Below are 26231 nucleotides of genomic sequence, written 5' to 3'. Positions count from 1 at the left end.
AATGGATTAAGAGCTCATGAGTCAATTTACTTTTAATGTCCACCATACAACAACCTTACATGTGTTACACACTTACACAAAGCTCACAGTTATTACATGTAAAGATTCCCCCCATGTGTGTGAGTACCGTGACTTTGTCTTGTCAGCTCTCCTCTCCTCTCCTCTCCATCCTTTCTTCTTAGTTTCTCCTCTCTCTTTCCTCTCTTCTCTTCCTCCGCTCTCCTATCTCTGTTCTCCTTTCTAGCTCATTGGGGATTGTGTTAAGTATTGTCTCGCACACACATTACATTTGTGTAAATACCCTTTTGACTTGTCTTTGCTATAGTCTACTACCTGTGCCCTGGCACATACAAGCAGCAGTCCCATAATCAGTGTTATGAGCGACACCCAGTGGCGAGAGCGGGTATCACCACAGAGAGGCGGAACGTTCTTTGTGGGCCCCTAATCCTATTATTTTGTAGTACATCTAATTAGACTATTTATTCAAAAGTATGATTAATATCGATGTTTTCTGTATTTTATGGTATGATTAAGGTACAAACTACAGCCACGTGCCACTCATTAATGAATGACGTCCTTAATTACCTCACGTGGGCTACTTAGAGCAGGTGCCGTTTAGATACGTGCAATCCCGTTGTCGTTCGCCGGTAGAAGGCAATGAATATCTGCGGTTGTCTAGACTTTACGGTAAATTGCGGTTGGTCCGTGCTTATGGGTCAGATATGGCCATCTCTCTGTCTCACCTCAGGGTTCTACAGCCACTAATTGGCTGTCTTTGTGAACGATTATGAGCAGCCTAGTGGTAATATTTTTTGACAAAATACAACTTTACTCTTTTGACTCAACTAAGAAGCAGCAGTATATTATAAATCCAAAATCATTGTTTTATCAATCAATTCATTCGATGTTATTGGCTGCTTGACAGATACAGGATAATTTAATGTATTGGGTCTGTTGTAACCTGTGATAATGAACGATAATAAATTTAGAGAGAAACTATTAAAAGATGAGTGGACATTTGAAATGGTTGGTTACAGACCCTTTAATTCAAGGTCACATTTTCTGGATTTGAATTATTTGCCATCATGATAATGGGTAGTATGAGACTCTAAACTAGGGGTTCTAAATAGAGGACCACATATTTACAGCGACACATTTCCATAGTTAAGTTCGCTGGGGGCAAATGGTTATAAATCCACATGTTAATCCAAAAATATTTGGGTAAAAACTTTATTAACCAAACAGAAGGCAAAGCACAGCTTAGACATACTTCTACAATGCATGAGCCATATAATTCCTCTGTCCACCGCGAAAAACGCTACACCAATATTAGTTATAATAGTTTAATATAGCATCCATTGTTGTCACTAATAAATATTAAAATAACACAGCCACTCGGATATACTGCATAAGATAGATTCCGTTACTCCATAGACCTTTGCGACATTTAGACATGCTTTCCGAAAGCTATAGCGCCATCTAGTGCTGCATCAGCAGTCAGGCCACCGCATCAGTACCATCAGCGAACACCAGGGGGCCAGAAGACCGTGGCCGGATGGGAGGCTTGCAATAAACAGCCACTTCCGACGGTTTACAATCTTTAATAATCTTCGAAAGCTACAATCATCCGCCTAAGCTTTGGGTTAAAGGTGGTTAGTTAAAGGTAACAGTTTAGGGGTGGGCTGGTTGTGATAGATATTGGGGCACAGTAAAGACCGACGCACAGACAATTATCATCCCAAGAATCCCACAGACACCTCAAACAGCAGCCGGCCGTACGGAGAATAAGGTTCATGTTGGATAATATTAGATTGGATATATTCAGGGTTTCAGTTGTATCCGGTCGACTGGTCTGTCTTTACAGTCACAATCAGGGAAGCACTCGCTGTCAATGCAACATACTTTTTTTTTCTTCTACATTCTATTCAATACCACATTATCAATATAGTTTGTATTTCATACGACATCATCAATATATTCTCAACTATCAACACTTTTTAAATGCTGCTGCTGCTCCTCTTAAACCGGCCAGGGATTGGTCAAGGTGTCTTAATAGGCACGGAAATGCTGCCCTCTAGTGGGGCAGGCAGGAGGACACACTAACAGTGGAAGGGAAAAAACAAGAAAGAAGGATGCTGTTGCTGTGGTGATTGGCTGTTAGACGACGGCCCACTGCATGATGCTGGTGTCCTTCCCGCCAGTTGAGATCAGGTGACTGTCGTCGTGCAGGAAGGCAATGTTGGTCACATGACTGCTGTGTCCGCCATACTTGTGGCTTGGAGCCTGCAAAGGAGGTGGGGACAAAAAGATTGGTATTCAGTTTGAACATTTTACTGTTATGGCCTGACAGTTATAGCATCATTTATAAATACAAAATAATACTAAGAAGCCCACTGGTCAGTACTGCTTCTAAATGGACAAATGGAGTACAGAACAGACATAGATAAAAACATCATAAAACATTCATTAGGCTACTTTAATACAATGAAACCAAAATGAATGATAATTATTAAAAAATATTTCCCTCATACCTCATTCGCACAGTAATATATAAGGTTTCCATGAGATTTTCGGAAATAACAAAACTTTATTCTATCCATTCATTTTGTTTATTGACTTGCTGACTTGCAGGAATTTTAGGGGAGGCAAAAAACAAGACTAGTTAAATGTTTACAAGTAAGCAACTCTAACAGTTCATGTTGGGTTTTACGGGTCTGAGATTGAAGCTAACATTTACAACGCCTAAGAGCAGAGTTTACTTTATCTGACCCCAAACATAGTTTGACTGTGTGCTAGAACGCATACAACTGTAATGTTAACATTGCCTTCTGTTGTTAAAGTCAAACGGACAGATGCAATAACCTTTTCGAGGTCAAGATAAAAAGCTAGCTAAAAACAACATGAATTTATTTTCAGAGACAGTTTATTCCCTCACTTGAACCTTAAATAATGTCCTCATCCACGCTGGTATGATTCAATACGAGAACTGTACTGAACAATGTAGCTCTCAGAAAAGGACCTGCATTGTTATACTCCTTGACTATCACTAGAGGCAGTACTGAGCACACTTGTGATCACACACTACAGCTAGGACCAATACAAACAGTCACATTTCAGCTCATATAATGGAGATGAGTCCCACTGACCCTTGGTTGAGAACAGGGGAAGGTGAACAAGTGCACTTTGCCAAAGTCGTCAGCAGAGGCCAGCAGAGAGCTGCTGTGGGACTTGCAGACGGCGTTGACGTCTGTGCCGTCTGCCCCATCGGGCCACACACCTGGAGGAGGGAGAGGGACAGAGGGGGGAGAGGAAGAGAGGGGGGAGATAGAGAGGGGGGAGAGAAAGAGAGGGAGAGAGAGGGACAGAGGGGGGAGAGAAAGAGAGGGGGGAGAGAGAGAGAGGGGGGAGAGAAAGAGGGGGAGGCAGGTAGAGGGACAGAGGGGGGAGAGAAAGAGAGAGGGAGAGAGGGGGGAGAGAAGTAGAGATGAGTAGTAAGAGAGGGAGAGAGAATACAGCGAAAAAGAGTGGGTAAGAGACAGAAAGAGGGATAGAGGTATAAGAAAAATGAATCAACAAACACGATTGTGATGGTCCTACAGAAACATGAACACAAAGGCTGAACCGGACGTAAACACGTCTCTATAGCAGTGAGACAGGGGCCCACCGAAGGCGTTGAACCCAAGGGTGCAGGTGTAGGTGGCCCACTCCATGTTGCGCACCGCGTCCATGCTGGTCACATGTTTACCACTAGGGGCCTCCCCTGGAGAGGAAGGGGAGGGGCACAAACAGGAAACACATTCCGTGAAAAAACTGTATGCACACAGCATTCAGGATTAGGACTGATACATATGTCGGCCTAGGCCTAATCAATCGTGTTTTAATATCTTCAGTAGACAGTTACAATCCTACGAACGTTGTGAGTGCAGTGAACGCGCGTTCATGTTAAGAGGAGTTTCGGGAAACACTCCAAAGAAATTTTCGATGGATCGCAAATTTCGCAAATCGCAAGCGTGGATCCATCGTTATCAGGAAACGGGGCCCTGGGGTGGATACATCTCGTGAGCGCGCGTAATCCGCATTAACGTAAGCCTGGCTTGAACTAGCCTGAGCAAGGCGCGGCTGAACTGGGTTGATGGAACGGCTTTAGCCTCAAGTAGAAGTTGGCGTTAGTTCTAACCAGGCTTAATCAACTAATCAACAGCGACTTTGATGGAATACCCCTCTTAACTATTTTTTGGTATGTTGTTGTTGTTGTTGTTGTTGTTGTTGTTGTTAGTGTGTGCCGGGGGGACTTCTGTGAGTCTTGGAGAAGAGAACGTGAGAAGATGTTTGACTCACAGAAGAGGATCTCGTAGTCTCCTGAGTTGGTGACCAGGTAGTGGCTGTCCTGCGACCAGTCAAGATGAGTCACAAAACTGGAGTGGCCCTGGAAGAACCACAGGAGAATAGGTCCGTTATCGTTTCAATCTCTACTTTATCTTCTATTTCAGATGCGCCCTTTCCCCATCACATTGAACCCTTTATCAGTGTATCACAGTCAAAAGGATTCCTAAACAAAGACAGAAAAAGGACGATTATTGTTTATGGATTATGAATAATTATAACGTTTTCTCACCGAGCATTTTCCGGCACGGCTGTACTTCCTGCCGTTCTCGGTGACGGCGTAGATGTAAACAAAGTTGTCATGGGAACCAACCGCTAGGTAGTTGCCATCTATGGGCAAAGGAATCTTCGAGTTAACATGGAACTTGATAGAAAACGAGTGAGCGAGAGCGAGAGAAACAGAACATGCGAGAGAGAGAACATAAGAGAGCGAGAGAGCGAGCCATATGAAGAGTGGTGTAATTAATGTTCTCTAGTATTTTACCTGGAGAGTACTTAATGTTGGAAATGATTTCATTTCCATCGGTGTGCATAGAAACCAAGTCTCTGGTGTCAGTGTCCAGCACCAACCATCTGCAACACACACACACACAATTTTTCTAAAGTGTTCACCTAATATGTCCCTCTGAGTTTGCAGACATGGGTGAGGGGGTGTTACCTGCCACTCATGGTGCCCACTGCCACGACACCTCCACTGGGGTGGAATCCTGCAGACCTGCCTTGGTCCTGCATTACATGGAGGAATGCTACCTTAGCTCATTGCAAACTTTGTCATTCCAGTAAGTCTTTTTTTGACATATGTAAATCATAAGTTAACCAATGAAATACAAATTAGTTTGTATATTGAGTGAAAAAAAATAAATAAATAGCATCTCTCTTCCTGTTGGCTCACATCAATGGCCTTGCTCCAGAGGGGCTGGTGGGAGTTGGTGTCCCAGAGCTGCACCAGTTTGTCCTGGGCACAGGTGATGAACTGCTCCATGGACGGATGGACGTCCAGACCCCACAGTTCATCTGTGTGCCCCTGAAACAACACACACATGCAGTACAGCCTGGTTACACTACACTCAGAAAGTATGCCAAAGACTGCCCAAATGAAAGAGCATAAACTATTTCTGTTTTGACTCGATAGCCAAGTTAACCCTTTGGCACATTGAAATAATTGAATAGTTATGTTATATAATGTAGATTTTTTAGCATTCATCCCTAGCTGTGTTGAGGTATGATTTATCTTGACTCTGTGAAATGGCAACACGCAAACGAAAATATACAAATGACTGTATTAAAGTACAGAAATTAGGGACAATTGAATCATAGAGTGAGTGAGTGAGTGAGTGAGTGAGTACCTGAACGATGGGGGTGAGTGTGTCGGGGAAGGCGGCTCTGACGATGGCGTTCTTGGTGGTGCCAACGAAGAGCTCCCCTGGTTTCCCCTCAGACAGAGCCCTCACGGGGCCCAGAGGCTCCCCCACCTGGACAGACAGACAGACAGCTTAGAAACATTTCAACATGCATCCCTTTTCTTACAGCTGTATGCATTGAAGAAAAATCTTCAACCATAATGGTTGGGCCATCAATCATGCCAGAGGACTGCTCTTCGATAAGGAACGGCCCTGACTGTAGCCCGCCTCCAGCTCACCTCCATCTCCGACTGCTTGGTGTAGTCGTGGTCCCACAGCACCACCCGGCGGTCCTTCCCCCCCCCAGACACCATGGTGCCGTCCTTCAGCACCAGCAGGGAGAAGACCCCGCCCTCGTGGGCCCCTGCCACCGCCTGGCTGATGCGGCTCCCGCCTGTCGATCAACAGAGCAGCCAATCAGAGCACTGGAAAGAGATGGAACCCCCGCCTCCATGGGTCCTGGACATTATAAGACTGATGTGGTGACTGCCTGTCAAGGAACACAACCAATGAGAACAGAAAGGGATGAAACTCCGCCTCTGTGGGCCGTGGACAAAAGGTGAATGATGTAATGCCCACCACCTGTCAATCAACAACAAAGCCAAACAAGATAAGAGGACTTGTGGCGCCATTGACATCATAAGGCTGATGTGGTCACATCTGCAGTTTAATGGACATCTTTTCATTGTGCCACGTTGTTGACCAACCCTCAAGTCAATTTCTGTGTGTGTAAATTCAGCTAGAGGAGTAAGGTGTGAAGGACCTCTCTACAGAACCAGATGGAGAGCAGATGTTTAGGAGCAGCAGAAGGAGGAGTTGTGTACCCTTGGCCCAGACGTAGATGTTCCCACTGGAGTCTCCCGTGATGGCGTCTCCGTTCTCAGCGAACGCCACGCACAGGACGTACTTGGGCTTCTCGTGTTTCTACCGGACACAAGACGCTTTGATTTAATACATTCACTGGAGGTGATGATATGACCTATGTTCTGTTCAAACTAGTTCTGCTTGTATATGAATAAAAGTAGAATGTGCTTGAATAGAACCCGAACACAAGAACACACACTTTTTTTGGTTCGGTGTTGCTCGACATTGTACATAAATATTATACATGCAAGTGCATTCAGACGGACCTCGAACAGGCCCTGTTTCTTGGTGAGGGTGTTGCCCTCCATGGTCCAGAAGTTGATGTGCGATTTGCCGCAGGTGACGATCAGGTTGGGGTCCATGGGATGGAAGACGGCCCCCAGAACAGAGTCGTTGGAGCACTGGGTCAGAGGAACATGGGGATACCGTCAGGTTTACACTTTATACCACATTAATGAGTAACCCTGTTCGTTGGACCATAGACCTTTTCTGATATATAGGTTTTATATTAAAAAATATTCATTGGTTATCACCAATGTGGTCGACCATTAATTGGCTTCCGATTGTTGGCCTAAAACAAATATTCCCCGAAAGACGGACACGTGTGAATTGACTTGTTCAAAATGACATCATCACAACGTCTAACCACAGGGTAAGAGGTCAGAGGTCAGAGGTCGCGGTTACCTTGACCTCGGCCAGCTGCTTCTCCTTCTGCCAGTTCCAGACAGACAGGATGTGGTCGTTGGCGTCGTCCACGGCACACAGGTGGGCACCGCCGTTCTGGAGGCACGCCGGGAGAGAGTTACCCTACCTCATCTCCAAGGGTCGTTCAATACTGAGTGACCCCAATGTAGTATTGGGCATTTTTTTGATTTTCTTTTAATATTAACCCAAAAACACAAACCTAGATCAAGTTGAAGTCAACTGGATGGAACAAGAAACACAACCGAAGATAATTCATGGCAAAATATTAAAACCACCGGTGGTTTTAATTTTTTGCCATGAATTATCTGAATAGGTTAAAATTTCATCGGAATGTGTGTTCGGAATATCTTGCGTTTCTTGCAAATGCTGATGGACGTTGGCGGTTCTTAACTTTGTGTTCCAGCCCCCTCACATCCACACCAATAAGAACCTAAGAGCTGAACATACATCGACCCCGAAATGGGGAACAAGGAAGGCTGCATCCAAAGCCTTTCAAAAAGGCGTCTACACAGCCGTGTGGAGGAGACTCACAGACTTGGAGAAGGCCACGCAGGTGACGGCCCGGTCGAAGACGCCCATGCCCAGGACGTGCAGGGTGTTGAGGCTGACCGAGTCCCACACGCGCACGTGGGGGTGAAGCACCTGGCGGGGAGAGCAAGACGCCGAGTTATGTTTCAGGACTAAAAAGGAGGAAATGATTCAATAAGAGGACTTCCGCTCCGAACCATAGCCAACTTTCAGGACATCTGAAGCATCTAGATATAACGGAATATGGATGACTAGGAGACCTACACCTGCCTTAGGAAAGACGTGTATTGCAAAAAAACGTCCCGCCACTGTAGGCCTACCACGTGTCGTTGCAGGTTTCAGGTGAAACTGTATAAACGCGGGACAGTGGCATTACACTGTACCGATTTATTTCATACCTTTCCATCTTTGGAGTTGCCGGCCACCTGTCCCGTCGCTATGGTAACCATGTCAGGATGCACGCTCAAGCTGGGAACAAGACACGATGATTCAGGTCAAGACCCAGTGAAAACTGCATTTATAATTGTTTTTATCAAAACAGGGAACATGAAATGTTGATATGCCTGGTTCACTTTCCTAGTGCAAACTAGAGAAAACTGTCCTTTGGCTGATAGACACGGTGCGCTGAGAAGGTGTCAAAACAAGGTCTCACCCATGTTTACACAGAGGGTGTAGCTAAGGAACACCACCCTACACTGTCTATTAGGCCAGCTGCTGCAGAACACACATTCATATCCTATTATACGACTGTGACTTCCAGTCTGGCCCACAATGCACACACACAATTCTCTCAGCACAGCCTTTGATCTTAATGCCTCCGGGTACTCTGTTAACAGGACTGTCTGTCTGTCTGTCTGTCTGTCTGTCTGTCTGTCTGTCTGTGTCTCCGTCTGTCTGTCTGTCTGTGTCTCCATCTGTCTGTCTGTCTGTCTGTGTCTCCGTCTGTCTGTCCTTCTGTCTGTCTGTGTCTCCGTCTGTCCGTCTGTCTGTGTCTCCGTCTGTCCGTCTGTCTGTGTCTCCGTCTGTCCGTCTGTCTGTGTCTCCATCTGTCTGTCTGTCTGTGTCTCCGTCTGTCTGTGTCTCCGTCTGTCTTTGTTCCGTTTGTCTTTGTCTCCGTCTGTCTGTGTGTCTCTGTGTGTGTGTGTGTGTGTGTGTGTGTGTGTGTGTGTGTGTGTGTGTGTGTGTGTGTGTGTGTGTGTGTGTGTGTGTGTGTGTGTGTGTGTGTGTGTGTGTGTGTGTGTGTGTGTGCGCGTCTCCCCACCACTTGACGTCGTCGTCGTGGCCCATGTAGTGCCTCTGCTGCTGCTCGTCTGTGTTCAGCAGCACCACCACGCTGGCGTTGAAGTACACGATCTCCCCCGTGGGCAGCAGGTACAGGTTGGAGCGGCAGTCCCGGCCGCGGTACCCGTAGCTGGGGGACACGGAGTCAAGGAAGGGAAGGGGGAGAGGGAGGGAGGGTGGGGGGCATAACCCGGGGGGGGTCTTGTTCCGCGGTCGCCCCCCCTTTGGCACAGCTGCTTATCAATCAATGAGCTTTGTAGCTAGTGGTGGTAATTAACTGGGGTTACTAGGGTCAACGCTACTGGGAGACGACTGCCTTTAAAAGCTAAACCAGCACTGTGAATGTACGTCAAATGAACAAAAAACGCATTCATGCTCTTCTGTCGTTATTCATTTATGGCCTTCAATTAATTGGTCGATTTGAATGCATCCATTTCTTTCTTCGTGTTTTTTTTTTTTAAAACGGGGCAATGTTTACGATTCGTTCCCCGTATTAATTCATCTGATTATTCATGCATTCATCCTTTGAAACCCTTGACTTCAAAGAGGTTCGTACACAATCATCTCTCTCATGCCGTCTCTCTCCCTCTCGCCCTGTTCTCCCTCCTTCCTTCTCTCACTCCCCTTTGTATCCTGCCTCATCCTCTTGCTCCTTTTCTCCTTCGCTCTCCTCCCTCTTTCGCCTGCTGTGTCTCCCTCTCCCTTGCTCCCTCGTTCTCTCACGTCTCTGTGTAAAAGGATACACCCACTGCAGTTTGAGCTTGCGGTCCGGCGCTGCCCCCTTGTGGTCAAGGGTGTAACTGTCCCTCTGAGCGTCTGGGATGTGCATGGTGACCGGACGCCCTCTCAGGAACATCCTGACATAGCCGTCATCTGGTCAGCGTGGAACAATTGAGTGAGTGGGAACATACAAAGGAGAAGGGATGAATCATTGAAAAGACTTGGTTTCCCAACAAGTCACTGCTACAAACATTGGAATTTCAGTAGGGCAGTTTGTTGTTTCGTAGCCGAGAGACCAATGTGACATTGGTATTCCTTTGAATATATACCAGTAGTATAAATGTTACAATGCATAATGAGAAAGCATGAAAGTTACCTGCATTGAGGGAGCATTCCTTAGTTTTGCTGAAAAACAAAAACAGAAAAACAACACATAGGAATGAATAGAGGTCAGTATAAATTGCAAGTACATCTTGTCCCAAGATATCCGGGATTTTAATAAGCAACTTATAGTAAAGAAAGATAAATAACCTGAAATGTTATTTCAGATCACAGTCTTTTAGACAGTGGTGGCAACTTGCTTAGGAATATAGAGGCCAATTGATTTGCGTGAAAGTAGCAATCTACCAAAGAGGAATAAACCGATATTCAAAACAATTATATAACAGACTAAACGGTGTGCGCTTTGTAGATTTCATGGAGATTAACCTTTTGAATTTATAATGTGGCCAAGATGAATATCGACACCGCGTGTTAGGGTGTGAAATAGATCGGCTGGCTAACGTTATTCACCACAGCAACTCAGCTCAGGGCAGGGCCAGACACTGGACAGACATCTGACACCACACTGTGTGCACGCTCACAATACACGATGGGTAATGAATACTGGAAGCGCTTAGATCGATGATCAGACACCGGGAATATCACACATACAGAGCCGTCTTTTTGAAAAACAAGCGTGGATTTACAAAGAGAGCGGAAGAGAGCCCCCTCATGAGAGACAGTGAGATATCTGAATGGTTACTCATTTACCACATGACTGGCCACAGCTTCCGGGACAACAGTGGAGGGGACAAGGACGCCAGATGGAAGTCGAGGCTCATTTATTTATAGAGCACATTTCACACCCAAAGGCAGCCCAAAGCTGCCCCTTACCAACTAACTAACTAACCTAAAGATAACAGTTGAATACAATTTAAAAGGTTTACCTTATTAAAAAAACCTGTACCTCATCATTTCTAAATCATGTCGGCTATGAGTCATTTGGAAGAGATCACAGTCTAGCAGGTTAAACACCTCAAACTGTTACGGCGTGGTGGCGGCAAGCCACGCTTCAACCTGCACTCGAAAGCTTGCGGCAATCTACGGCGGGAAGCCTCAAACCAACCCCTGCCACCTCGTCGGCATGTCAACTCAGCTAAACCGACCCGACAGCCCTTCCTGAGTCAGCCGACCTGTCACCAACCAATCAGTGCTGCCCACCAGACAGCTCTCAAACCCATCCTGACTCGCCAGCCAGAACCAGACAGGGTGCTGACACATCAACATTCAGAGGACAGAGGCTAAGTCACCATGGCGGCAGGAACGAAAAGTTGAGACTGGATAACAGCATCCCCATTGTCCTCAGTCTACCGACTCCTTAATGTCCTGTATCTGAATTGAGGTACAGGACCAGTTGGATTAAAGTGTCTTTATATATGGTATGGGGGGGGACCAACAAATCAATGGTAGTTCTGTTAGTTCCCTTTAGCTGATTGTAAACAGACACAACTAAGTAACTACCAACAGAAAGCACACCAAGGCCTCTGGCTCCTTGAGCTAGCTCCAGCATAGCACCCAGGAACCCAAACTACGTGGCTTTATGTGGTCCGAGGGCTCCAGAACCGCCCCGTGGAAACCACATAACACCCCGTTTGTCTCTCAACATGTTTGGATGCGTCTGCTCCACGGTTTAGAGGTGGGCTACGCTCTGGACCAATAACAGGGGAACATCGATGCAAGGCGATTAATTAGTGCAAAGCATGCTGGGTAACTGGCAGCAGTACAATGGAGAGGGCAAAGCTCTCAGTAGAACTAGAAACCATGGAAACTTAGTCCCTGTTTCCCAGCGTGGAGTATAGTTTAGTATAGTAAAGTCAAATGCGAAGTTGTATTCAGATATTAATTGGCTTTGGATGCAAGGATATCACAGTGGCTTAGGAGGCAAACATTTTAGGGGTAGGGTGAAAATTCCTCTCGAAATGATTGCGTAAATGAACCATCTAGGCCGAGTTTAAACCAGTCATAGTCAGTTAGGAGTCCCAATGAAAACAACCTGGATTCAGACAACTTCAGAGTAGTTGCCGTAGTGTGCTAGGATATGTAGAAAAACTGAAAATAAGTTTTGTTTTTCTGAAAGAAAGGGAAGCCTAACCTTTCAATACAGTTAAGATCTCAAGGGATCATATATAATAGATTATATATTCTACTCTGCAGGCCCACAACAAGATGGTTTCACTGATGGCTGCAGAATACTACCACTTACAGTCCATTAGGCCTAAAGACTACACTGAAACACACACACACACACACACACACACACACACACACACACACACAAACACACACACACACACACACACACACACACACACACCCCTGTTCAGCCTCATACATCAGTCCATCTTGCCACAGACGGAGATAGAATGGTTTCGATTTGACAAGATGGAGATCATTTCCTTACTCTACATTTACATAGATTGAGGACTTATCTTCTCTATGAAACGATTCATAGGTCATGCAAAATAAAAAGCTGTTTCATGAAATCTTGGTAATGGAGCAGAATGCTCTTATTGGATCGGTCTTATATTATATCCCGTTAATCCTACACATCCATTTTCCACCAGTGTGTTGTTGTGGTTTTATGGTTCCAGCTCTAGTAAGTGGAGTAATGGGAGGATGAGAGCTGAAACATAATTAGGTATTTTAGCTCACAGTTCCCATGTCTTTGGTGCAGAGTATCTGAGACCCGACGGATGGAGAGCGAGAGAGAGACAGTGGGAGCGAGAGAAAGGTACAGACATCCGGAGTGGGGGAGAACCGCTGCTTTTTTTAATAGCCTTTCCCACATTCAGGAAAATCCATCTGTTGTATCTGCGCTCTCGGTCTGTCAGTCTGGTGCAGTATGCTGTAGACCAGGAGGTCTGATCGATGCCGGTCTGAAAAGATTGGATCAGAAACTCTGGCTAATCCGCCTCCTGGAGCTGCCCTAGTCCCTGAACCCATTATGACGGCCAAAAGATGGGACGGACGTTCTCCATCGCCCTGCTCTCTCCTTAATGACGTCCAGCCAGTTTGATGAGATTAAATGAAAAACATACTGTGATGTAATCCTCAACCTCCCTGCATCTCAACATAACGAAGGCACTCCATCTGTAAAGAACATTTCAAACTTGCTAGTCTTCCTACACTCCCTGAGTCATATGATCACTGCAAAATACTTTATATTTAACAACCAACAAGATCCCTCTTGGATACACATTCCTTAGCACACAGCATGTTGCCCTTGATAGATAATAACCTCGCCCGCCTGGGGTTTTGGACACCAGGCTGGACACAGATGGAAAACTGGTCTGAAGCCAAATCGTTTTTTACAGCATAATCAGCGTTGCTGGGTACATTGTTTTGGCCAGACTGAAAAGTCCATGTTGCTGCGCACAAATGTGTGTGTTATGTGTGTGTGTTGACGATGTGACATAGATTGGATGTGACTGTTCGGAGAGCAATCGAGAGCCAGTAATTAAATTATAAGCAAACCTTCCATCAGGTCGATCCGACCTGATGTGCAATTTAAGATATGCATGGTCATCTTATTCTCATTCGTTTTTTATTTAATTCATGTTGAAAGTGCATGGTTAACATTTACACGGTACTTAAGACTTTAATTATGAATGACTGAATGAATGAATGAATGAATGAATGACTATATTAATAATGTTTATAAGATTGCAGTTTCAACAATAAAACACACATCCAACAATCCTATGATTTTATACTGTGCATGTCTACCAACGTGTTTCGTAAGGCTCTTCAAAGCATTCCCTCAGTGATCCAGTCCTCTAGCACGGAGTAACCCAGCACGCTTCAGTGTGCGTCTGTTCTGCATCTTATTGACACATAAGTCTATGTATTATTCAAGTTCCCAAGAAGAATAACTGCCCCTCCCCTCCCAACACAAGCTTGTCGGTAAACCCAGTGCATCAAAGGACCTGCGTGTCAGTGCTCAGCAACATAAAACCACAACCTCCCTGCAGGCTGCGGCCAGACCCAAACACAAGACGCCTAGGGTGCTGCGACGGCGTTCAAAGGGTTTGAAGTAGTGGCTTAGAGAGTTACTAGACTTTACTTTAAGGAAGAGGAAAAAATACAATTCAACATTGAGACTATGGCATTTGTGTCATTTACACTACCACACAAAACCTGAACTTCCCCAAAGTTAGTTACACAGAAGCCCCTTCAGATTTGCATCCATTCACAATGCATACTGAAAATGAAGCTTTTGGCTCGTTTGGAAACTGAAATAGAACCAAAAATCTGCTTTGATTGAGCTACTCAATGAACTAAAAGCCTGATGCACCATCCCCCCAAAATGTAAACATCTTAAAATCTGATGAAACCTTTAAACCTCTAACCCTAAAGACCTAGAAGTATTAACTCTCAGCAAGCCATATCCTACTCTCAAGGTTCAAAATGACCAAGGCCAGTGTTGTATTTACCTCTGGGATCTCTTCATGGTTCCGTTAGTTAACTGTCAGCAGCGTCAAAGGGAGTTTCTTCTGCTCTGTGCTAGTCTCACGCTCAAACTAACTCACTGACTTCCTTGTTGTCTGGGTAAAGTTTTTTTGCTGCGCCTGGTGGGGAGCTCTTGTCCAATCAAAAGGCACTTCCCTTTACAGGGTTGCCCCTCTCACAAGGCCACACCCCCCTTTCTGCTTAAGCCTCAGTGAAATCTGATGCCTTGTGCAGAAACTAGACAGGAGGCAACATGAGGGGGAACATGGAGAGCAGACAGAAGTGACATGACGTCAGATAATGAGACAGTGGTTGTCAATCTAGTGATATTAGCCATCATGTCTGCAGTTTCTGATTGTGCTGAGAGAAGAGTAGAGAGGACATCAATGATAAACATGATTATGACAGGGAGCATGAATCTAATTTGTGTATTTTTTACATTTACCCTCTCTGTAATGGCACGGTTGCGAAGAAGGAAAAAGGAGGAAAAGAGGAACAGAAAAGAGGACATGGGAAGTGAAGGGAAGACAGACTATAGTCATGAAAATGAAAGGATCCCTGATCTGGACTCTCTTTATCCGTCGTGAACCACCTAACTCCCCTTTAGAACCATTATCTAAACGACCCAGCATCAAACAGAGGAGCAGGTCTGTGGTGTGACAGCCAGCTATTTACTAGATCCCTGTGAGTGGGGAATGAGCATGTGTCTCCCTGTCCCATGCTGAGTGAAGCTGGCGGCGTACACAATGCTAACCGGACAAGCCTTTCTGACTGATACATAATTCATTCCGACAGCTAACATTTAGCTTAGCATGGCGTAGCAGAAGCGCTGATGGCAGTAGTAAATAAGACACATGAGGATACGATATATAGGCCTGCTTTCTCTCTCTCGTCACGCACTAATGTTGCAAGAAGATTTTACTCCAATCGATTCCACTTATTTTCCACTTCTCAATCTCTTCCCATTCCAAAATAACGCTCACAGCAGATGCATTATGGTAAAAAAAAAAAACACAAAACAAACATCAGTACTCTCAGCGCAACCTTTGATCCTAATGCCACTATCCATTAACAGTGTGTGAGCTCAGTGTGAGTGTAAGTCTGCATGCGTGTTTTTGTGCGCGTGTGTGTGCATGCATGCGTGCGCGTGTGTGCATGCATGCGTGCGCGTGTGTGTAATAAGGAGCGTGAGAGCTAGAGACAAAGGGTAGAATCCAGTACATCCTGAAGAAGTATAAAAATCATACTTTCTGGAGTAAAACAACAACAACCGACCACCATTGATATCTGCCACAAACATGCAGATCAAATGCAGAACGTATGAACCCACAGCCCATGTGATCAGGATCTGGACAAATGCATTGTATTGGGTGATGGCTGATGGGGAGGGTGTGGGAGGGGGGAGAAGGGAGAAAAACATAACCGCCCCACAGAAGTGATTGTGTGTATCGGCGTTAATATTGGATGAGGCTGAAGATCATGTGATATGAACAGGGGGGTCACAGCGATACCTGAACTGTTCACTGCTGTGTTAGAAGGAGAGCCAACAGGGAAGAGATGTGAAGCATAGGAGAGAAGGAGAGAAGGAGAGGAGAAAGGGATAGAAGAGGAGAAACGAGAAGGAGAGAGGAGAGACGGAGTGGAGAGAAGGAGGTGAGAAAAGAGGATTGAAGGAGTGGAGAAATGAGGAGAGGGGAGAGAAGGAGAAAAAAGAGTGGATAGGGGAGAAGGATAAAAGAGAAGGAGCGGAGAGAAGGAGACGAGAGAAGAGGGCTACCTCTTTCCTCCAGAGGAGCTGCTGGAGGAGGTGGTGCGGCTCCGGGCCTCGCCCCCACCCACCTCCCTCTTCACCAGGGTCAGGCGCTCGGTGGACATGCTCTTCCTGGAGCCCCGGAGGTCAGGAGGAGAACAGTGGAGATCAGTGGACATTTCGGACGGCAAAGCCAACAATTTAAGAGGAAAATATCCCACAAATAACTGACAACGCACCGACTTGGTACACTCTAGTTAAGCATGAGTCCCATTTGGATTCCAGAGCTTTTGTTGACACAGCAATGAGCGGCCATGCCTTAGCAACCCGTTGTTCCCTCCTCTGTGTCTACTTTTGTCTACCCTAACCCCCGAGAGAAGTGATGATATCAGAGAAGGATCCCGAAGCTTTTAAAGCAGATTCAAAACTGATAACAGAGCGGGGCAGATAGAAAAACAAACAAGCCTGGTAGCACGGCTGGCTTAGAGGGTTGAGTGGGAGCGGCGATAGTTTGATTATTGTAACAAAGAGAGAGGAACAGGCTGCCCAGCATTTTTTTTTCTAGAATATATTAGTTATAGGAATTTATTTTATTGATAACATTATTGAAATCCATATGGATCAGCAGGAACAGAGAGGAGCTAGTTGAAATGTTATACGTTGCAATTTAAGAAAGGATGGCTAGTCTTCCTGAATGTCGAAATGCTGCCCCCTAGTGGCATTACTGAGACATTTGCTTTGAAGGGGAACTTCATTATCCTGGCTATTTCCAGACCAAGCTCAATCATAGAATACACGTTGGTCTGGGGAGTCTGCTGTCATTTTCCTCAGCACAAGAGGCGTGACCAAGGGGCGTAGTTCAAACGGCTCTGAACGCAATTGGCTGCTTGCCAGCCAATAGCGCTGGCAATACCAGGGGGAAAAGCCAGCCTGGTGATTGGCTCCCGCAAAAGCGTATCGGAAGCAGAAAGAAATGTATTGCTCCTCTCAAGACCCTGCTGCAGGGCGATTCAAATCGCCGGCAAAACGGGCTGGGGGTACCAAGTACAGAGCTTCATGCTACGCAGTATTTTTATGACATGACATGACACGACACATGACAATCTTACAAATATTACGACTTTTGTACCCAAAACTGATTCAGGACAACCTCTCTAATGTATTTGGTGATTCAATTATGTTTTTATTTATTTAATCTCTCCATTCATTCATTTTGTATACATGATACATTTCCCAAAAAGGCAGGGGCTAACAATGGGACTAGTGGGGGCGTGTGTCTACTGTCTAACTCTGTCTGAATGTCTGTCTCTCTGTAGGTGTCTCTACTGTGGCTGTCTGCCTCTCTGTCTGTCCTCCAGTCTATATGTCTGCCTGTCTGTCTGCATGTGTGCGTCTACTGTATGCCTCTGTCTGTCTATCTGTATATCAGTCAATTGTTTATGTCTGCCTGCCAGCCTGCCTGCCTGTCTGCCTCTCTGCATAGTGTCTGTCTGCTTGCCTGTCTGTCTGTGTATGGCAGCCAGCCTGTCTGCCTCTCTGAATACTGTCTGTACCTCTTCATGGACTGCAGCACGTCTTTCTTGGGGGACGAGGGGGAGGAGAGGAGACGCTTCTGCTGGACGTATCCGTTACTCAGAGGCCTGGATGGAAGGGCCTGCAGCAGCTGTCTCACTGCCAGGGGGGGAGAGAGAGAGACAGGTTAAGAGAGAGGAGTGGTCTCACTGGCAGGGAGAGAGAGAGATGGGTTAAAAGAGAGAAGCAGTTTCATTGCCATGGATAGAGAAAGACAGATTTAGGCAGAGGAGCTGTCTCACTGCCAGAGAGAGACAGACCACAGTGTTTTAGACCACACAAGATATCCTATACCTCCACAGAAAGGAGGGAGAGGATATCTTTTTACAATCAGCCAATGTGGTTGGGATTTGCCCTTGAACAGAATCTGAGGCCCATTACATATCATTGATGATTCATCGCCTTTACCATGGACACAAACACATCCTTTAGAAAAAACAACGTGCATACTTAACTCAACACTGTTCTCCGAACCAAGCGTCACTTACAGAAAATAAAAAGTACATCAGTGTAAATGAATAATTCCACGCTAATGTATCTAACCTATGAATGAAGTCCTCTCAGGGCCACCTCGGCCCCCTGCCCTACTACCTCCTCATATACACACCTTTGAGGGGGGCCGCCGGGGCCGAGTTGGACAGGGGTCTCCTGTGGCCCCCGGGGGCCTGGGCCCCCCCCGGCGCGGCACCCCCCGGGCCCTGGTCCTCGCAGCAGCCCAGGCGTCGCAGGGCGTCGGCCAGCGCCGCCTTCAGCAGCTGGATCTCGTCCTCCTGCAGCTGCAGCCGCTGCTCCAGCTGGGACACCCGGTCCTCCATGTCTAGGTTACTGCTGGCAGACACCGTGTCATCTGGGGAGGGAGGGAGGGGGGAGGGAGGGGGAGGGAGGGAGGGAGGGAGGGGGAGGGAGGAGAGAGAGGGAGGAAAGGGGGAGAGGGGAGAGAGAGATGATAGAGAGGGTGAGAGGGAGGGAGGGGGAGGAGAGAGGGAGGAGGAGGGAGGGGGGAGGGGGCGGGAGGGAGGGGGGGAGGGAGGGGGAGGGAGGGAGGGGGAGGAGAGAGAGGGAGGAGAGGGGGAGAGGGGAGAGAGAGATGATAGAGAGGGTGAGAGGGAGGGAGGGGGAGGAGAGAGAGGGAGGAGAGGGGGAGAGGGAGGGGGGAGAGAGAGATGATAGAGAGGGAGAGAGGGAGGGAGGGGTGGAGAGAGAGGGAGGGAGGGGGAGAGGGAAACGGGGAGAGAGGAGAGACAGTAGGAGAGAAGAGAGGGGGAGTGAGGGGGAGAGGTAGGGAGGAGAAAGCAAGGGGGGGAGAGAAAGAGAGAGAGAAAAGGGTAGGGAGGATTGAGAAGGGGCGAGGGAAGGGAGGAGAGAGAGATGATAGAGAGGTTGAGAGGGAGGGAGGGGGAGAGGGAGAAAGAGGGAGAGAAAAGGGTAGGGAGGAGGGAGAGGGGGAGAGGGAAAGAGAAGAGAGAGGGGGGAGGGAGGAGAGAGAAAGGGAGGAAGGGGAGAGAGGAATAAAGAGGAAGAAAGAAAAGAAAGAGGGAGGGGAATAGGGGGAGAGAGAGGTAGGGAGGAGAGAGAGCAATAGAGAAAGATGGGGGAGAGAGAGAGTGGGGGACATACAGACAGACAGAGAGAGGGAGGATATTTTAAATAAATGTCCTACATTTTGTCTATGTGTATTCCAGGGGACGTTGGTGTGAGTTTCAAAGTCAGTGAGTCACAAACACACTATTCGCTGATAGAGGATTAAGGTCAGCAAGCCGCACCTGTAGGTCTAGTTGAACTGGGGGGGTGGTAAACGGAACAGTAGTTATTGTTAGATAGGTATAGTGCGTGCGCGCGCTCATTCGTGCATGTGTGCGAGTGTCAGATAAGGAAGGCTAGTTTCAGACCCTGCAGTTTGTGGGCAAGAGATAGAGAGAGAGGTAAAGAGAGAGTGTGTCTGTGTGTGAAAGAGAGAGAGCCCCCAAGAGGAGGGGGGTGGACAGAATTCGTAAACATGCACTCCACTGATCAGACAGGGAGACAGGAAGTCCATGTATGCCCTTTGTGTATTTGCAATGCCACTGCCTGGCTGAAATGCTCTTAATAGGGATGAGTATTAGTCAAAGTATTATGTCAATAAGGTCAGCTTTGACTACCATTTACTGTGTGTGTGTGTGTGTGTGTGTGTGTGTGTGTGTGTGTGTGTGTGTGTGTGTGTGTGTGTGTGTGTGTGTGTGTGTGTGTGTGTGTGTGTGTGTGTGTGCGTGTGTGTGTGTGTGTGTGAGACTTGAAAGTAGGGGAACAGATGAAATACATGTTTGTGGTGGATTAGGAGTGAAGGTGGAGAGAGAGGGCAAAGGAACGAGAGAGAGAGCGAGAGAGAGAGCAAGAGCGAGAGCGAGAGCGAGAGAGAGAGATTTTCCTGTATGTTATAGATATAATTATCTATAGCAGAGCGAAAACAAATTGTCACTGTACTCTCTCCAGCTTTCTCTCACAGTCAGATGGTGGGGGGCTATGACATCATCCAGAGGCATACTTCCAAACCCAGATTATTAATCTGTGGCCCAAATCACCAGATTAGAACCTGGTGGTAAGAGTCCAAACCCAACCGAGGGAGATTGGACTACATGTCTATCCCCCATTCTGCTCTAAATTCTCTCCTCCATCCCTGACGCTATGAAGCCTTCGTCTGTAAGATGACATCACTAAGCCAAATCTAATCAATACGATTACTCAATCCAAAATGAGATGGAACGGAGCCGAAACCGACTTCACTACTATACTGTAAAATGTTCCATTATGGTGGCCTAATATTCAAATACATTCAAACATAAAATCGTTGGTGCATTATATAATCAAATCTTTAAGATAAGAGGCCATTGTTTTGAGAAATTGTCATGCATATTATCCTTCTTGTACTGTTACCCCACCTGAATCCTCCCTAAAAGGCTGCAAATAACTCCATTGTTATTTAAAACAAGGGAAAGTTATGATAGGTGGTAATGCTAGTGGTTTAGCATGATGCTACTGCTTGCTAACAACTCACATATTGAGCGCTAGCCATGCCTATCACCTCGGAGGGCAGACTATGCTAGCTGGCTAGTTGGGGAAACAAAGAGCCAATTGACAGTTTATCAAACCCATAGCCTAAGGGAGAGGCAGAGAGGTAGGGAGAAAGGTTCACATTTACATGGTATAAGGATGTGGTGTAGATTTACAGCTAACCAAACAACACATGTAGATGTTATCATCAGGAGGCTCTCCATCACTTACTTCCTTGTCAATTATGGTGCTCTCATTAGTTCCATTTGAATGGACACACACACACACACACACACACACACACACACACACACACACACACACACACACACACACACACACACACACACACACACACACACACACACACACACACACGTTAAAAGGACTGGCCAGCACAATCACCATTTAGGAAATGAGCCCCACACACACAGCGTGTGTGTGTGTGTGTATATATGTGTGTGTGTGTGTGTGTGTGTGTGTGTGTGTGTGTGTGTGTGTGTGTGTGTGTGTGTGTGTGTGTGTGTGTGTGTGTGTGTGTGTGTGTGTGTGTGTGTGTGTGTGTGTCAGAAGGTACCTCTACAAGTTAATTACATCACATTGCAAGGAGGAAATTAATGTCCAGAAGGATAAAGCCAGGTGGAGGATGGGCTAACCCAGTGTGTGATGCTGATATAGAGATACAGAGAAAGAGAGAGAGAGAGAGGCAAAGACAGTTGAGGAGATATGAGGAGACAGAGAAAGAAAAAACAGAGAATGAGTGAGAGAGATTAAGACAGATAAAGAGATCGAGAAAGAGATGGAAAGACAGAGAGATATGGAGGGACAGAGAGGGAGAGACAGAAAGAGATCCAGAAAGAGATGGAGAGACAGAGAGATATGGAGGGACAGAGAGGGAGAGACAGAAAGAGATCAAGAAAGAGATGGAGAGAGAGAGCGAGACAGATGGAGGGACGGACAGGATAGATTCATGGACAGAGGTCAGGTACATGGAGAGAATGGAGGTTGAATATTAATATCTAGGACGCAGTGGAAGTCCACTCGTGTCTCCTACCTGTCATAGTGTCACAGAAATGCCCACTCACTCTTCCTGTCAGTCAGTCAGTCAGTCAGTCAGTCAGTCAGACAGACAGGCGGCTGGGGCCAGTCAGTCAGTCAAACAGGCAGAGTCCGTTCAGTCGGTCAACGCTGCTCTCCACTTGTAAACTCTCTCCCTCCCCCTCAGGCTCGTATTCTCACCCCTGGCTGTGGTCGGTGCTCGCTCGGCCACACACTCGCTCTCTCTCTCTCTCTCTCTCTCTCACACACACAGACACATCCTCGGCCACTCCCTCTCCATCCTCCTCACCCCTCCCTCCACTTGTCCTTTACTCACTCTCGCTTTCTCTCCGGATCCTCCTCTCCCTCCCTCTCTCAGTCCCCTCCTCCTCCTCCTCCTCCTTCTCACTTTCTCTCCGGGTCCTCCTCTCCCTCCCTCTCTCAGTCCCCTCCTCCTCCTCCTCCTTCTCACTTTCTCTCCGGGTCCTCCTCCTCTCCCTCTCTCTCTCAGTCCCCTCCTCCTCCTCCCTTCCTCCATGTCTTCGTACTTAGCCACGCCTCCCTCCTCTCTCGCCTCCATCCCTGTCTAGTAAACTCAGGACGCAGAGGCAACAGCGGCAGAAAGGGGGCAGAGCCTGGCCCAGGGCCAGACCAGCAGCCATGCGTTTTATACACACACACACACACACACACACACACACACACACACACACACACACACACACACACACACACACACCATCAGCAGCAGGATCTGCACAGCGAGGCACTACAAGGAAGAGATGCTGCAGAGCACGACCACACACACACACACACACACACACACACACACACACACACACACACACACACACACACACACACACACACACACACACACACACACACACACACACACACACACACACACACACACTGCATGTACAGAAGATCCACAATCCAGTACCCTTTAGCAAGCGTGTAGGTATTCACCATGTGACATGAATTATCCAATCAAACTACGAAAGATATCCGATATCTGCTCCCAGTCGATGGTAATCTAACTGAGATCCAACCTGGATGCAAAGCCAGGTCAGGCTAAGCCAGTGCTGTGAGGTTGATATAGTCTCACTTAGATAACAACGCGTCCAATCTAGCATTAAGATACAGGCTGCCTAATAACACAAGGTCCTATCCTAATCTGTATGGTAGAGCCTGAATGAAACAACACAATCTCTATTTTGGCAATGGGGTGAAGAGGAAGTGATTGCCCTGTCAGTCACACCAGCAGGAGACCTGTCCATCAAAGACCTCAGTCCTCACCCATAGAAAGAAGCCCCTCCTCTCACTCTGTATATCCTGTCAATGAAACAATATATAATAAACACTGAAGCTAGTACAGTTCACGTGATTAGCAGCTGTGAGTTCAACCACATCAGGATACAGGATACTACCTGTATATCTATCTGAATATCCTACCTCAAAAAACAGCTTCTTCCCCTATGACATTTGGATATTCAAACCACAACACCTCCTTCACTCTGGATTCAATTCCATGCAATGCTGGCAGTGCACTTTATAGATAAACATTTTGTTGTTATACGTTGTCTTCCTGTTTGGGCTGAAAAGATTATGCCAGCCAACTGATGCTGTAGAGTATTTTGCGGTCTTTATTAATAACCTCTGTACTGCAAGCATCTAGAAGTCGTTACAAAGTGTGATATGGCACTGCAGCATTGGCTTCAACACCTCAGTATTGCGTTTGTTAAGATGCCACTTTACAACCCCCCCCCCCCCCCCCCCCCCCGCCCCACCCAACCTCTCTCTACCTCTACCTTGCCTAACAGATGGTTACAACGGTACAGCTGCAATGATAAGACTCTCTGTGTGAAGGAAGAGGAGAACATAACAACCTACATATGCAAGATGGCTTGGGGCTGTACTGTGTGTGTGAGACCTGAATGACTCCATCATTCCTGTTCTATTATTCCATTGTTTCTTGTCTGAGGAACTTTCGCAGATGGCCGTCCACGCTCTGCAGTGCACCAGCTGCTGTACAGTCAATGGTGGAAAGATAACGTTTTACTTCCTCTTTGAGCCTCCGTGATCCAATGCATGGGAACCATGTTGACCCGAGAGTCCACAAGCTTGGCACTAAATACTTGGTTGGCAGGTTGGTGAATCCTTCTTCCTGGGTTCTTACCACGTTTTACATCAACGTCATGCTGTTATCCTAGGCGAGTTACGGTGAATGCGAGATGCATGTCATTAACCCATTCAGACCGGATCACGCATTTGTGCGTGTTTACCTTTAAGACCGGATTGCGCATCAATGCGTGTTTACCATTAAAGAGCAGGTAGGCATCGCATGGTAACCAGTAGACCACGAACATTGGGATTCTAACACAGATGTCAAACGGTCTGAATGACCTTTGAGTTGATAAAATCTTATGATAGACCAGTGTGATACCAAATTTAAAAAGGAGTGAGGAGGTTAGGGTCAGGAGGGGGTCTGTTACGATCCAAGATGGCAGAGGGCTGGCTTGGATCAAACACCACGACCCCTGGCTAGCTTGCCACCTGCCATTCAATATGGCAAAGACACACACACACACACACACACACACACACACACACACACACACACACACACACACACACACACACACACACACTTTGAGTTAGGTTAATGTTATAGAACTGCACAATCAAAGAGGAAGGTATGAACAAAGCATATAATATTCAAATGCATCCTACTGATAAGAGACCCGCTGGATTTGTGTCGGCAGGGAGAACTTTTCATGTAATTAAAGCAGTCTGCTGCTACAGGTAGCTTCTGAAAACACCTGATAACGTTAGGGAACTACAGCGCATTATTATATTAAAACAAATCCATTCAGAAACTGCTGTTTTCATCACTGAGTATGGGCTGTGGAAGTTAATTCATTTTCAAAGATGGAATGGATTCACTTCTAAATTGCCTTTAGATCAACTGTTTAAATGCGTTATTAAAAACTGAATAAAATAACATTGTATTACCATTTTTCTATTAATATTTTTCTATAATATTTTTTACGTAATAGCCATGCCTTTCGATGCATTACCTCCAATTGCACTTCACGTTCATGTGTGCAATACAATCTAAGCCGGTCTACGTGGCTCCAGTCTGGCTGTCTAAGTGGCCGAAAACAATTCAAATCGATCCGCGCTCAGGTACACAGGTTGGCCCATACACGTCCGGACAGGAATAACTAAACTAAGCCATGCATCTGGCCACTACGGCAGGACATATAAAACGTCTACACGTGATGGAATACGACAGTGAGACAATGTGTTCGGTCTTTTTCAGCAGATGGAATAACGTTACCGTTGTTGCAGTACTGTAGCAGCAGGTTAGTGCTGTCATACAGGCTGCCGCACGAAGCCACCCTGTCAGTCATCCCTGCTGCCGCTCTCTCGTCCGCCGTCTCCACCTTCCGGTACAGACGCCTCAATTCCTCCTCGCCTGTCCGTCTCCCCTGCACACCTTCCCGAGTCCTGCGTTTCCCCGACATCCAGATGCATAAAACAACAACACACCTCCTCCGCCACCTTTCATTCCCACTTTCCCCCCCGCACACACATTCACCGACCAACACCTCCCCCTCGTCTACTGGCAAAGATCTACCCGCGCTTTGCACCGCTGTTACTATAGCAACAGCCTCTCCAACGGCACCGGTTGGTCAGTCATTTAATAAGGGTAGTTGGAAGACACGACTACAACGACTACGAATAAAAATATGAATTGTGTTTTGTCTCGATCATAGACGACTTTATCTCTGCGAACTAGAAGCTTAAGTTGGTGGTGTTTAAGCTTATTAATGATAGCGTGTGTAATGTTAGCTGAAGTTCCTTTAGGTACTCGGTTTCAGCGGTTCTTTTGAGGGCCGATTCAATTATTCATAGATGAAAGGCGAAGCCTACCTCACCTGTCGCGCCGGACCCTAATTGATTGCGTGGTCACGTGAGGCAATTTTTGAGCCGTGGACCTCAACGAATATTTCTACATAGCTACGATTGGGTCTACGTTCAGTTTAATTCAAGGCAATAATCAATACATGAGCCAGACTTGTCTAATCGCCCGGAAAACAACAACCACAACATCAGAAAACAGTGTAAACAGACGTGGTTGGAGTTTGTCATTGTATTACCAGCAGGCACCCAAGAGAGGGAGA

The 26231-nt window shown here is 46.6% G+C and overlaps 1 protein-coding gene across 3 annotated transcripts; it reads right to left on the bottom strand.

Moving 5' to 3' along the window:
- Positions 1–1329: 1329 nt before the first annotated feature.
- On the bottom strand, positions 1330–25586 carry eml2 (EMAP like 2). Of its 3 annotated transcripts, none has more exons than XM_079732508.1 (22): positions 25385–25586; positions 18581–18820; positions 17955–18072; positions 16429–16533; positions 10258–10286; positions 9905–10034; positions 9142–9291; positions 8279–8348; positions 7884–7994; positions 7332–7427; positions 6914–7048; positions 6608–6707; positions 6023–6177; positions 5730–5855; positions 5276–5407; positions 5042–5109; positions 4868–4956; positions 4616–4713; positions 4339–4426; positions 3665–3760; positions 3147–3277; positions 1330–2283 (listed from the first exon to the last, which is right to left on the bottom strand). In XM_079732508.1, the coding sequence occupies exons 1-22, from the start codon at positions 25569–25571 to the stop codon at positions 2158–2160; spliced, it is 2580 nt and encodes an 859-aa protein (XP_079588634.1). In that variant the 5' UTR covers positions 25572–25586; the 3' UTR covers positions 1330–2157. The 3 variants fall into 3 exon arrangements, with proteins under 3 accessions (XP_079588634.1, XP_079588635.1, XP_079588636.1); XM_079732509.1 differs by lacking the exon at positions 25385–25586 and adding an exon at positions 22055–22248; XM_079732510.1 differs by lacking the exons at positions 16429–16533; positions 17955–18072; positions 18581–18820; positions 25385–25586 and adding an exon at positions 14636–14727.
- Positions 25587–26231: the final 645 nt, after the last annotated feature.

The sequence above is a fragment of the Pollachius pollachius genome, assembly GCF_949987615.1.
Source record: "Pollachius pollachius genome assembly, chromosome: 3".
NCBI classification, from domain to species: domain Eukaryota; kingdom Metazoa; phylum Chordata; class Actinopteri; order Gadiformes; family Gadidae; genus Pollachius; species Pollachius pollachius.
Note: the sequence above shows the minus strand (reverse complement) of the source record. Positions and strands in the feature narration are given on the sequence as shown.